Source organism: Galeopterus variegatus, unplaced genomic scaffold (genome assembly GCF_000696425.1).
Source record: "Galeopterus variegatus unplaced genomic scaffold, G_variegatus-3.0.2 Scaffold1166, whole genome shotgun sequence".
NCBI classification, from domain to species: Eukaryota; Metazoa; Chordata; class Mammalia; order Dermoptera; family Cynocephalidae; genus Galeopterus; species Galeopterus variegatus.
Window position 1 is genome coordinate 124,760 of NW_007727277.1, and position 12,409 is coordinate 137,168.

The 12,409-nt window shown below is 37.5% G+C and overlaps 1 protein-coding gene across 4 annotated transcripts in view; it reads left to right on the top strand.

Moving 5' to 3' along the window:
• Window positions 1-537: 537 nt before the first annotated feature.
• The window catches only part of GABRA2 (gamma-aminobutyric acid (GABA) A receptor, alpha 2), a 147,893-nt gene continuing 136,021 nt past the window's right edge, over window positions 538-12,409 (top strand). For 3 of the 4 annotated variants that reach the window (XR_550668.1, XM_008575268.1, XM_008575271.1), the window contains exons 1-2: window positions 1,569-1,800; window positions 4,244-4,359. Coding sequence is in view for 3 of the 4 variants with exons in the window: in XM_008575268.1 (XP_008573490.1) it covers window positions 1,709-1,800; window positions 4,244-4,359 (208 nt within the window). In the remaining variant the exon portion in view is untranslated. Of the gene's footprint in view, window positions 734-1,568; window positions 1,801-4,243; window positions 4,360-12,409 lie in introns of those variants that run through there. The other variant, XM_008575269.1, reaches the window with a different exon arrangement.

A 12,409-nucleotide genomic window follows, 5' to 3' on the forward strand; every position in this document is an offset into this window, starting at 1 on the left:
CAACGGGCGCGGTACCTCTTTACCTCTTCTGGGCAGCCACGTCTCTCCACAGCCAGCCGGGGGATGCCCTGGGGCGAGCGGCAGGGCGCGGCCCCGGCGCTCTAGGGCCTGGCGAACACCCTGCCTTCTCGACTCCGCACCGACACCCACCGGCAGCGCCCCCAGGAACCTCGGGGCCTCTCGGGAGCCCCGGCAGGCGGCTGCGGGGAGCAGCCCGGGGCGGCGCGTGGGCTTTTCTCCTCCGGCGCAGCGTGGGCGCTGGGAGTGGCGCTCGGGGCGCACCCGGGCTCCCGACGCCGCCCAGAGCTGCGCCGCTGCAGGTGCCTGGAGGGCGGCGGTCGGTTCCCCGGAGTCGGGCCGGGGGTCTCTGCGTTCCCGGGAAGGTCGTTAGCCCTCCTCCTCGTCCTGGCTCCTCCTCCTCCAGGCGCGGGGCTCGTGCCCGCCGCCGGTGCGCGCTCCGCGCCTCGGCCCGCGACTGCCCCCCGCCCCGCCAGCTCCTGCCGACGCTCCCCTCCTCCTCTTCCTCCTCCTCCCGTCACCGCCTCTACCGACGCCTTCGCCTCCTTCTACTCCTCGCGCTCCCCTCCGGCTTCTACCAGCCCATCGCTCCCCGCCCGCTCGGCTGCAGCAGTCTCTCTCTCTTCTCTCTTTCCACCCCCCCGCCCCCAAGTTTCCTATATCCTCAAGATCAGGGCAGAGGAAGGAAAACACTGAATTCTGCTTGCTGTTTCAGGTAGGGTCGCACACGCTGGTCCCCACAGGGACCCTTTGCCGTTTGCTTTTGCTTCGCGTGCATGCCTCATCTCCCCTTACCCCACTTTGCGATGCTCCCTGGAAGCGGAGGAGGCTCAAGTCCCCCCGCCCCCTCCTCCCCAGCTCATTAGAAAAATAATCTCGATATTCATCATCGGAAGCATATTTGCAACTACGGTGAGATCCAGGACGCCTGCCGGTCAGCACGTTAGCCTGGCTCTGCTATAGTCTTCAACTTTGCACACTGTGGTTGCCGCTGCCCGCCTGGCTGGTGCTTGATCCGGGAGCCTCGCGCTCCTTCTCTTACTGTGATCCGCAGCTCCTGAGCAGCTGTCAAACGCGTCGTTTCGCAGCACCGGATCCGAACCCGGCTGCCTAAAGACGTGATCTTAGGCAACCTTGGATGAGCAGAGAGGGAGATTATTTTATTCTATTTTACGATAGGGGGAGTGAAGAAGTGAAGACGTGAGGACCGCAGTTGACTGCAATGAAAAGAATAATTGAAAGAGTGGGCTGGCTGCCCCTTGCCTTTTCCACTGTGGTTGCGGGGGTGGCTTTGGTTGAGGGGCTTGTGGCATGAAGTGTCCATCTGCTCGCCTTTTCCACTCTCCTCTCCAACCCGTTCCCTTCTCCAGCTCGTATGTCAGTTTAGAATCCCGGGTGTTATTATTACATGTGTGCACAAAACAGTGCTTGCTGACGATGGGGCTGAGGGAAGTTCCTGGCAAGGCAAAGTCTTGTTACCTGGTCATCTTGCTGTTCAAAAGAAAAAAAAAAAGAAAGAAAAGAAAAGAAAAGAAAAGAAAAAATCCCTCCCCCAATCATCTCTCCCTACACTTAGTCCCCTGGAGTAATCTCCATAGTTTTAACTCCAATTCCCAGTTGAAATAACATTCTTTTGGGTTACTTGGATGTTGAGACCAAGGCAATTTCAAGTACATTTTGTTTTTCTCTCATGGCTTTGCAAAGAGAGAAGATGAAGGCGAAACTGGACGTCTACAATATGCAGTTGCTGCTTCTTGTTGTTTTGGTGTGGGACCCAACCAGGTGAGACATTTATTGTATTTGACTCTTTTAATTCAAATTTTAAATAGGTTTTTCTTGAATGCCATCAATACAGGGATGTTTTGAAGAATTATTTCCCACAAAAAAAGAGTTCTACCAGGAAAGTGTACTGTGAAGTGGCAGACTACAAAAAGTTCACTGTTCCTTGTTTTTAGCGATAAAATGCAAAAGTGAAAAGAGCTATTTTCTATACAAAACAACCACTGAAGAAAAGAATGTCCTTTCAATGGCATATTCTTCAGGGAACTGAAGTGGTTAAATTATATGCACTTCTAATAACAACAAATTCAGTACAAAAGCTAAGTTTTTCTTCAAGCCAGACAGAAAAGTACCAGCTAAGTGATTTGTGTTAGCTTATTATTTTTTTCTTTTTTTAATGGTTTTTGCTCTTTTAGAAAACCGAAATGATGTGTAAGTTTTAAACCTCTAGGTGGAGGTAGTATACAACTTCCCAAATTACAAATAATGAAACAAAAGCTTGATTTATTAGTCAACTTTTCATGTTATAAATTTAGAGAGCTCTTATTTTTCACATGGTTACTGTCATACAGAGTACTTATTTCAAATATGTAACTGGTTTTCTTTTTGCCTATGCTCTTCGAACATGAAATTAATTTTTATTATGATAAATTAATCTTAGTTGTAGTCCTTTCTAATTTTTGTCATCAATGGGAATCTTGTATCTAATGCCTTTAGGGTATGATTTTCAAAAGACCAGAGGACTTAAAATACAAGTTTCATAAGAATGTTCCTATAATCATTCTGTTTTAAAAAATCAATGTCTTTATAATACCTTTAATTCCTTTTTAATTTTTTTATTTTCCTGTCAAAAAATGGTCAAAATATGAAAATATTTTCTAGAAGTGATAAGAAATCTATTTGTAAAGCCTTATTTTTAAGTGGACAATATCTATTCATTTAACATCTGCATATTGACTTTAGAAAGAAAATATAAAATGTGATTTAAAAACCCTTTTGAATAAAAATCTATGTGGAACTTTATGACTCTTTTAGTTATTGGTTTTAAAATTAGCTTAACTAGGTGATACAGAAACTTTTGAGGCTGAAAGTTGTGAACTAATATACTTATTTAATTTATAAATGTTTATGTTGATATCAGTGTTTTAGCATTTTCTATGGTCTTATAGCAATATTTGTTTGTAGTTGGTTACCAATTTTCGATGTATTATGACTATTTTTAGCTACTAGTTCTGTAATCATTTAAGTGCAAACGGACTCTGTCAATGATATTTTACACAATACCTCTTGGTCAGAATATAATTATATATAATCTTTGATTTTAAAGCAGTGAGCAATCCATGATTAATTAATAATCATTGAAAATCCTCAGTGCTTTACCATATTTCTCTCCACTAGTTTTCTGTTCTATATTTGACCAGTTATTCTCATGCCAGTATTTTATTCTATTATATAAATGATTCTTTTTTGGAGCCAGTAATTTAAATCTCTGAATCATTCTGAGTTAAAAAAAAATGGCAGTGAAAAGGGACATTCTGTTTTCTATATTCAGTTGCTCTTGCACCAAATTGCTGGATGTCACAAAATCAGATGTCTGGCTTTGTGATGGAGAAGTAATGGAGAATATCACCATTCCCAAACCTTTTCTGGTGATATTTTAAGACCACCTGTTCTTTCTACAAATTTATATCACCAGAAAATAGTAACTGGGCATTTTAATCTTTATGTAGACCCTATGGATCTAATCAGGAGAGACTAGTCCTCCAAGATCCTCTGTAGCTGGGTGTGTGTTGCTGATGTTTTCTGAGCCCACCTCCACCTCCTGGCTACAGTGGAGCCTGGCAAACAGCCAGCGGAGTTTCCCTGATGTCTATATTGCACTTGGCCATTGGGTGGAGGTATACCCAAAGTAAGAAAATCATCTTGGTTTAAAAAAGAAAAAGACATGAAGAGAAAAAGAAATATATTTATGAAGAAGATACAAAAATGTTGTACCCCCAAGGAGGCAATTTATTTTCCAATTAATATTCAAAATACTGAAGAATTAGTTCAGGAGTCCATTTGATAATTATACCTTTCTGCAGAAATAACATTATTAATGCAGAATAACATTACCAATAGTGTCTGCATGTGATACACAATCATAATGTATTCTAGGCAATTAATTTTAGGGAAAAAATGAATTGCTTACATAGAATATAGTGGTAGAAAGCTCAGGTAGTTTTAACATCAAACTTCTGATAATCTACTATTTTGTATTCATTTTTAACAGCATGTTTACCTTCCCTGAAGACATACTGGTGTTTATAGAAGTGAAGAAGAGTAGGAAAATGGGTGACACTAGTAGCTTAGGGAGACTTAACATTCAAATCAAGGAAGAAGAGCATGTTGGCACTTGCAAAACACACATATGTATATATATCAGCTTGTAAAATTATCTGTTTAGGTTGGTGCTGGCTAACATCCAAGAAGATGAAGCTAAAAATAACATTACCATCTTTACGAGAATTCTAGACAGACTTCTGGATGGTTACGATAATCGGCTTAGACCAGGACTTGGAGGTAAAAATAGTTTTCTTTTCTCTAAACTCTCACAAAATAATGCCTTTAAAAGTTAAGGGTAACATTTCTATTTTAATACATTTTGTATATGAATGCATCACTATGTTTTAAAATTTACATATAGAAGAAAGTTAGATATATGAAATAAACACTATCTGTGATTCTTTTTATACCCATGTATTTAACATATCTTTAATAGAATGACTAAAGTCATATGGAGCCCAGGCTTCCTTCATGAATAGTTTTCAAATTAATTTATTTCTAATGGTTAAGTTTTTCAAACTTAGAGTATGTTAAAGTCTAACATTATTGAGCAGACATGCTTGTGTAGTATTTTTGGTTTCTTTCATCATATTTTATAGACGCCTATTTTCACCTGGTTCAGATATGCAGAAATAAGGAACATAAAAACGTAAAGGAGTATCTGGGTTGTATTTTGACAAACAGATTTTTTAGGATTCTAAGGTAATACTTCTTTACACACATATATGATATTTCTAAAAGACAGCACAGATTTGACATTCTTGAAACTTTCAAAGACATTTTAGATATACATTAGCTAAAGGCATTAAATTATTGGGTTATGGCATGGTGTGACTTCAAATTTAAACATTAATTTTCATTCAAAAACAAATTTATTTTTATCCAGAAAATTAAGGGAAATTAAATGATTAATATGTTTAAGTTTAATTATGACATTTATCACATGTATGTTTCATAATTATTAAGATGTTTAATTTAATAATTAATTCAAAGTTAAGACAAATTAGTTGAACACTTGATACTGATCAAAGATTTATATAGTTAGCCTGGTTATTGCCAAGTTTGGTGACTTTGCAATATTAAGTTGCTTGAAAAGATTTTTTCTTGACTAAATGCCTGAATATTTATGTCATATTTACTTTGAGCAATGTAGGTCATTGTTAATTTTATGTACATCTTTGGAAATTGCATGATTCGAATTGCCCAGGAGGTGATAAGAGTCAGAAGAGAACCAACTTGTTAATTAATATGCCACTTAATTGCTATTAGTTTTTGACTCGAGTCCCTGACTGATACCTCGTATTTTAAGAGAGAAGTCCTAGGAAGAAATAATTTTCAAAAATATGACAGATTGTATCCCTAAAGGAAAATTTAATTATTTAATATACACTTACTTTCCACAAGGAAAATCAAAAGGAAAATAATATCTCCTTAATAATTAATATGTCTAAGGAGCATGGATATAAGGAATTATTTGTGTTAGCATATATAGCAGTGAAATATAGTCAAACTCAGGTAAGTAAAGTAAGCTTTGCATTAGGCTGTCATAATTCATGATGGTGGTTTAAGAGGTAGATTGCACTAAGGCAGATCTCTTTTCTAAGCCATAGATTTTATTATTTTAAATAAATCATGTGCTGTCAAAAAATCTTAAAATATTCAAGCTAGACCTTGGACTTTGTCTTTTTTGAGTTTTTAAGAAGAATATTTACCCTCTGGATGTATGGTCGGGTAGTAGAAACTACCTGTTTCGGGACTTGGGTATAGCCATCCATCTCTTCCTATTTCTTTGGTAATATCTTACATGCTTTTTGTTTCTATTGCTTGCACTCAAATATAGATCCTCATTATCTTGTTATTTGGGTTAATGCAATATACTAAGTGGCCTTTCTTGTCTTATTGTCTTCTTTCCCCAATCCTCTGATATTGAACATTTGCTAATATCTCACTGTCAGATTAGTCTTCTTTTAGTTTTGCACTGCTTTTCCCGTGCCACTCTCTTCTCTTGATCAGATACCTTTGATGGCTCCCCATTGCCTTTTGCAAGAAGGTAAGGGATAGTGGAAGAGACCGTCCTTGGAGGCAGACAGATCTAGACTCGAATTCTGCTCACACACACATAACTGTGCCTTGGCCAGATGATCTCTGTTTCCTTTGATTTAAAATGGCCATGCTATATCTGCCTTTCTACCTAATAGGGTCATTGAGAGGATTACATAAAAAGTAAACACAAAGTATATGCTACATACTAGCAGTGCAACAAATACCAATTTCATCTCTGTGTTAGCTTCCTAATTTAACTAGGTTTTCCACAATCTAGTTGTCTGGCTTTATTTACCACTTTACCTTACCGCCTTGTCTGTCCTGCATTTCAAACACCAACTATTCATTTTCTCTTGATAGTTCATTCCCATCTGCTCCCTTCATCTTTGGTCATTTTATTCCCTTTGACTGCAATGATTTTTTTCTCATCCTCTCTGCCGATCTAAACCCTACCTTTCCTGTAAAAATCATCTTATACTGGTCTTCTTTAGCAAAGATCTGTCTTAACTGAATTGAAGTTTTCTTTCTGTTGAATTTCTTTAGCAGTTGTTGGCTCATTATCTCATTTAGTACTTACTATGTGTTATCTTGTATTATTTATTCCCTTTTTATATGTCTCTTGTTACCTTAATAAGATTGTAAGCTCATTGAGGCAAGATATTGTATCATAAATCCTCCGTGTCCCAGCTACTCAATATTAATTTGCATGTCGTGGCCATAAACTAAATGTTGATTTCTTGATTAGTTTTTCTATGACCAGTTAATCATCTGGAAAATGGGACTACTCATATCTAGTTGACCTTTTAGTCAGGAATATTGACGTGATGTGTTGACTATCATGCTACAGGAGGGAAGCATGGTTTAGTGAAGACAACATAACTTTAGGCTGTGAAGATTAGGTCAAATCCCAGCTTTGGTATTTAGCAGTTGCATAATCTTTCAATACTTAGCCGTTTGGGGTCCACATTTGGGGTTTTTAATATGTTTCTTAGAGTTCAGGTGAATATTAAATATGATGCTATATGCATTGAATTTAGCACACTGACTAATATATGGTAGAGAGTTAATAATTCACAATAACTAAAAGACTTTGAAAACTTCCAAAATGTACTGCTATAAGTTTAGATTATTATGATGATTGCTTCTGTATCCAAAATTCTTAGCTTGAATGTACATATATCATTTCAAATAGAAAGTTCAGGTAAATTACCTACATATCATTACACCCCAGAAATTAATAATAAGGAAAAAAAATAGATTTGATTCAATTATAATATATCAAGCTGAACATTCCTATTGATGGGTAAACTGGATAATTAATCTCAATTTGTATTTTCTTTCCTTTATAACTTTAATATAAATGAGTACTTAGGAAAGAAGAAGCAGTTTTGAACTATGAGTTACAAAAATTTTTCTTTTCACCTGGCTCTACTACTTACTAGATCTCACTCTAGGCAAGTTACTTAGACATTCTGACTTTTGATATTTTCTTCGGGAAAATGAGAATAACAGTATTTTAATCTGAGAGGAGGAGAGTCTTTTGTGATTCATGTATATGACAAAGATTATGTAATATATTGAGTGATACAATTTGAAGGTATTTAATGATTAATAATAGATCCTTTTTAAAATTTAAGTCAGATCATGCCACTCGGCTTCTCAAAAGTCTGCAATGGTGCCCTATTTTCTAGAATAAAAGCCAGATTTCTTGTGGTGTCCTCTGAGGCCCTGAAAGATCTGTCTCCCCATTTGACCTCACCTTAAATAACTTTCCTGCTGGTCAAATGGGCTTTCTTCCTGTTTTTTGAACATACCAGGGTATTCCATGAGGCTTTTTCTCATGAGGCTGTTCTCTCTTTCCCGGGATCTCATTTTCTCAGTTAGACCTACCCCAACCCATTTAATATCCACTAAACCTGTCTACCCCCTAGCAATCCTGATCGCCTTCACCCAGCTTCATTTTTTCTTTAGCATTTATATATTAATATTCAAAATTATTTATTTACTTATTTATTGCCCTTATGTCAGCTGCTTATTTTTGTCTCTTTTTGCTAGAATATAGGCTTTATGAAGTCAGAGATTTTTGCCTATTTTGTTCTTTGGTTCACTGATATATCTATCCTAAACATCTAGAACAGTGCCTGGAATGTTCTAAGCACTCAATTAATATTTCTTGGATGAATTTTAAAATAATTAATTAAGTCTAATTTTTTAGTATGCTACCATGAAAAGAATCAACAATAGAACTTACCTTATCCTTGAAATCAATGGAATAATTAATTTTACCACACTGGCCTCTCACTATTAGCATCAGCATATTTTAGGTTGAGTTCTTGGTGAATTGGACCAATTATTGGACCAATTATTCAAACTTCTAACTTTATGTTACCTGTGATTCTGCCCTGAGCTAACTGCGTGATTTTGGGTTGATTCATTTTGCTGTCTGTGACTTAATGTACTTATCTGTGAAATGAGAGGCGTTCTACTTATTCTGTTGTTATCTCACAGGGATATCGTGTGGCTCAAGTAAATTAAAATTCTTAAGAAAGCATGATGTGACATCTCATTGATAAATATTAGTACTGTTAGGAACAGTGGAGGAAAGTTCTCTGAGAATATTATCCTAGGAGATAATATTTTTTTGAAAACACGTCAATAAAACATTGGTATGTCTTACGCATTTGGTAGTCTTCTTTCTTTGTGGGTCTGGAAATCTGAGATGGGATTGCCTCAAAATCTTGTCTAACAAGATCATATATTGAGATTAGCTAGAACTAATAACTGAACCAAATTTTCCTTTTGTTTTTATTTAAATTATTGGAGCTAACAAGGTGAGGTGCCACTTATGGATTTTTACCTTTTATAAAAGGTGTTCAAATTGTTAACTGAATAAAGGAAGAAACATTTGATTTTTGGACCCATTTTATGGGGTCATTGGAAAAGTAAATGTTGTAGACAGGCCTCATATAATTATGACAGCTAACATCCGCAATGCTCAACAGTGACAACTATTAGAAATGACAAGACTTGTTATCTAAATTATAGATTCAGTCTGGGAAATGCAGATTGAGTACCATGCTAAAATGTGTTTTAAAAAACTGTTTCTAAGGAGTTTGTGTTGAATTTCTCTCCCCTGGTGCACTTGTTTTATACTCTGAAACCTTGAAGAAACTTTACCCTTAAATCCATGAAAAACATGAGGTTGGATCATAGATTTAGGATTTGAGGGTCGGTTTCCAACTTCTCTCCTGAATAGTTATCCTCAGGCTATAGAGAGATGTATGATAACATGTTTCTATGAATTTTATTACTCTCAAAATTATAAAAATAAAATATGGGCTATTCAGTGAGCAAAATTAATACCGAAAAATCTGATTTTTCCCAGAACCTAAGAGGGAGTCTGACCTCAAAAGAGCATTGTGTTACTTGATAAAGCAATGGTTAAAGATCAGTGCCTGCTTTGGATTTTTCGTTCTGTCGCCATCATACATTTACCACATAACTTTTAGCATGTTACTCAAACTCTCCTTGCTTTGGTTTCTTTATTTGTAAAATGAGGGTAAAAGTATGTGACTTAGTGGTTTGTTGGGGGGTTATTTTAGTTTATTTTTTATTTTTAAATCTTCTGGACAGTGTCTGGCAAACAGGAAGAACTCAATACACGTAGATAATAATCACCCTTATTGTTGGTTCTACCGCTACTTTTACTTCAAATGCAATAGAAGATATCACCCAAATTCACACTCGATTTTTAGGAGCTGTGACTTCTAAAAATTGATAAATTTGGAATACACATAATACAGTTTTAAAGAAAGGAGATGTTTGTATGTTTCTTATGCATTCGGTCTCATTCTGCAGACACACCTTTGTATATGCACAGAATCTCTGATAACAAAACCCATAACAACAGAAAGATGATGTTTATTGTCCTTCATAATTATTATAGTGATAGATAATTTGGCATCATGAATTCCTGATAATTAATTTGCCTATGGGAGCACAATTATATTTACAGAATAAAAGCTTGCTATATGACATTAATGATGATTTTAGGGACATAGAATTGAAAGCATATCTATCAGTTTACCTGGGATGTACCAGGTACTTGTATGACAAAAACTCTGGCTCTTGCAACTATAGAGTGTATACCTGATACTTTATAGTAGTATACTTATCTTTAAGGTGAGGGGTGGTGGAGGCCTCAAGAGGTAGAGAACACACTGAGAATGGTTTGAAATCTCACCATATAGAACTGGGGAGGAGAGGGGAAGGTAGAGGAGAGGTGGGTTGTAAGATAAGTAGAAAGCAAGAGATTGAGCTGAGCTGTTTAAGTAGTTCTAGTTTCAGATGGAGGCAGGGTAAACCCCCGATGTTGGGGCCTCTGCTTCTTTGAGAAACTGTGATGCTTGGCATTTTCCTCGTCATTCAGGCAGCTGCAGTTGGGGCTGATGCTCCTGCAGAGGTGCGAGGTGGCTGAGAATCTAGTCTCCCTTCTCTTCTGACTCATACTCCTGGGGTCTCCTACAGTGCCCAGAATAGGATAACCTTCAGAATAAGCTTTAGGGTAAGGAGATTTCAGAGTTTGCTCTGCACCAGACCTGCCCTCTTGAGCCTGCCTAAAGGGTATAGGAACACTGTTTGATCATTTCACGAATGAGAACATGGAAATTGAGGTGATTTCACACAGGTGTGTAAGTAGCTTTCAATAAAAGTGCAAATGACTGATATCAAGTCATTTGTCATTTCCTATTTATTTAAGATTATTTTGTGGAGGCATGAAAGATAGAAAGCGGAAAGGCACTGGCTGCCTGAAGTGGAATGCAGCCAGTGGAATGCAGGGTGAGCTGGAGACCCTGGACAGAGCTTTCAAAGTCAGCTTCTTCAGTTTTGTCTGAGGCCTGTCCTGCTTTTCTCTGAAGATAGTGTGCTGACAGACCTCAAGACAGTGCATGCTAGGTTATCTAGGAGCATGGTAATGTTATGCACCGGTTTTGGTATTCTTTTTAGTATTTCGAGGTATGACTAACAAGCATCTTAGTGTTTCTGCACACTGTCAGTAACACTGTGTGTTGTTGGTTCAGTCCCTGTTGCAGAGAACCTAAAACAGGCTTCTTCAGAAAAGATTAGAGTGAGGCAGTTTTGCAAAACGTTTCCTCAGTTTGTTGTTTTAATTAGATCTATAGCTGGTGATTATTTTATAGGAAAGCCAGACTGAATGCCTGACGGCACTGGTATGCATTAGGTTAGACATGGCCCTTTCTCCCCATGGAGCAAAGCTTAGGCAAAATTCAAGATGATGTCATTGACATGACAACTCAGGAAATAACTACCCATGTATTAATGAACTGACACTAGGGCTTTGTTTTCACCCTAAAATATTTTTTGGTTAATAGCAATTTGTTCTTTCAATCATCACCTCTAGAAAGGTGTTGCCCTCAGTCACAATTTTGAGGGATTGTTGTTGTGGGTCTTTGAGGCACAAGCATACCTAATTCAGTGTATTTTTTTTCCCTCTAGCACTTAAACTCAGGTGCAATCAAAATTGTAGGGTCTTTTTCCCCCTTAATACACAGTGGATAAATTGGACTATAGGCATGACAGATCCATTTGTTTTAGTGTTATTTTTGATTGCTACAGCTCAATCACATTGTAGACCCTCTAGCACTTAAACTCAGGTGCAATCAAAATTGTAGGGTCTTTTTCCCCCTTAATACACAGTGGATAAATTGGACTATAAGCATGACAGATCCATTTGTTTTAGTGTTATTTTTGATTGCTACAGCTCAATCACATTGTAGAAATCTATATTGGTAGTGGAGATGGCCAAGTGAACAGCTTGGCCAGTCAGCAACTCATTACTTTTCAATGTGTTAACATGGAAAGAGTCAAATGAAATTATTCTAGTATTTTGTTTCTTGACAAATAGGGATTCAAGGCATGTGATGTGCCAGACACTCTGCAGGATATAAAGACATACAAAGTGTGGTGTTGGTCTTCTAGGGGATAAAGTTTCTTGGAGGGCATATAAGCCATGCACACTATCATTCTCAGAATAACTCAAAACAGTACAACACATTTTCCATTATATGAATGTACTATGGAAGTTTAGAGAAGTGAGAAATCACTTTTACTTGTATCACATTACTGGAGGTAGCCAAATTCCGTAGCTCTAAGTGTAGTTCATTCATTTAACTGTTTCTTTCCAAGGCTCAGGATTAGCTAGGTATTTTAAATGCTGGAAATA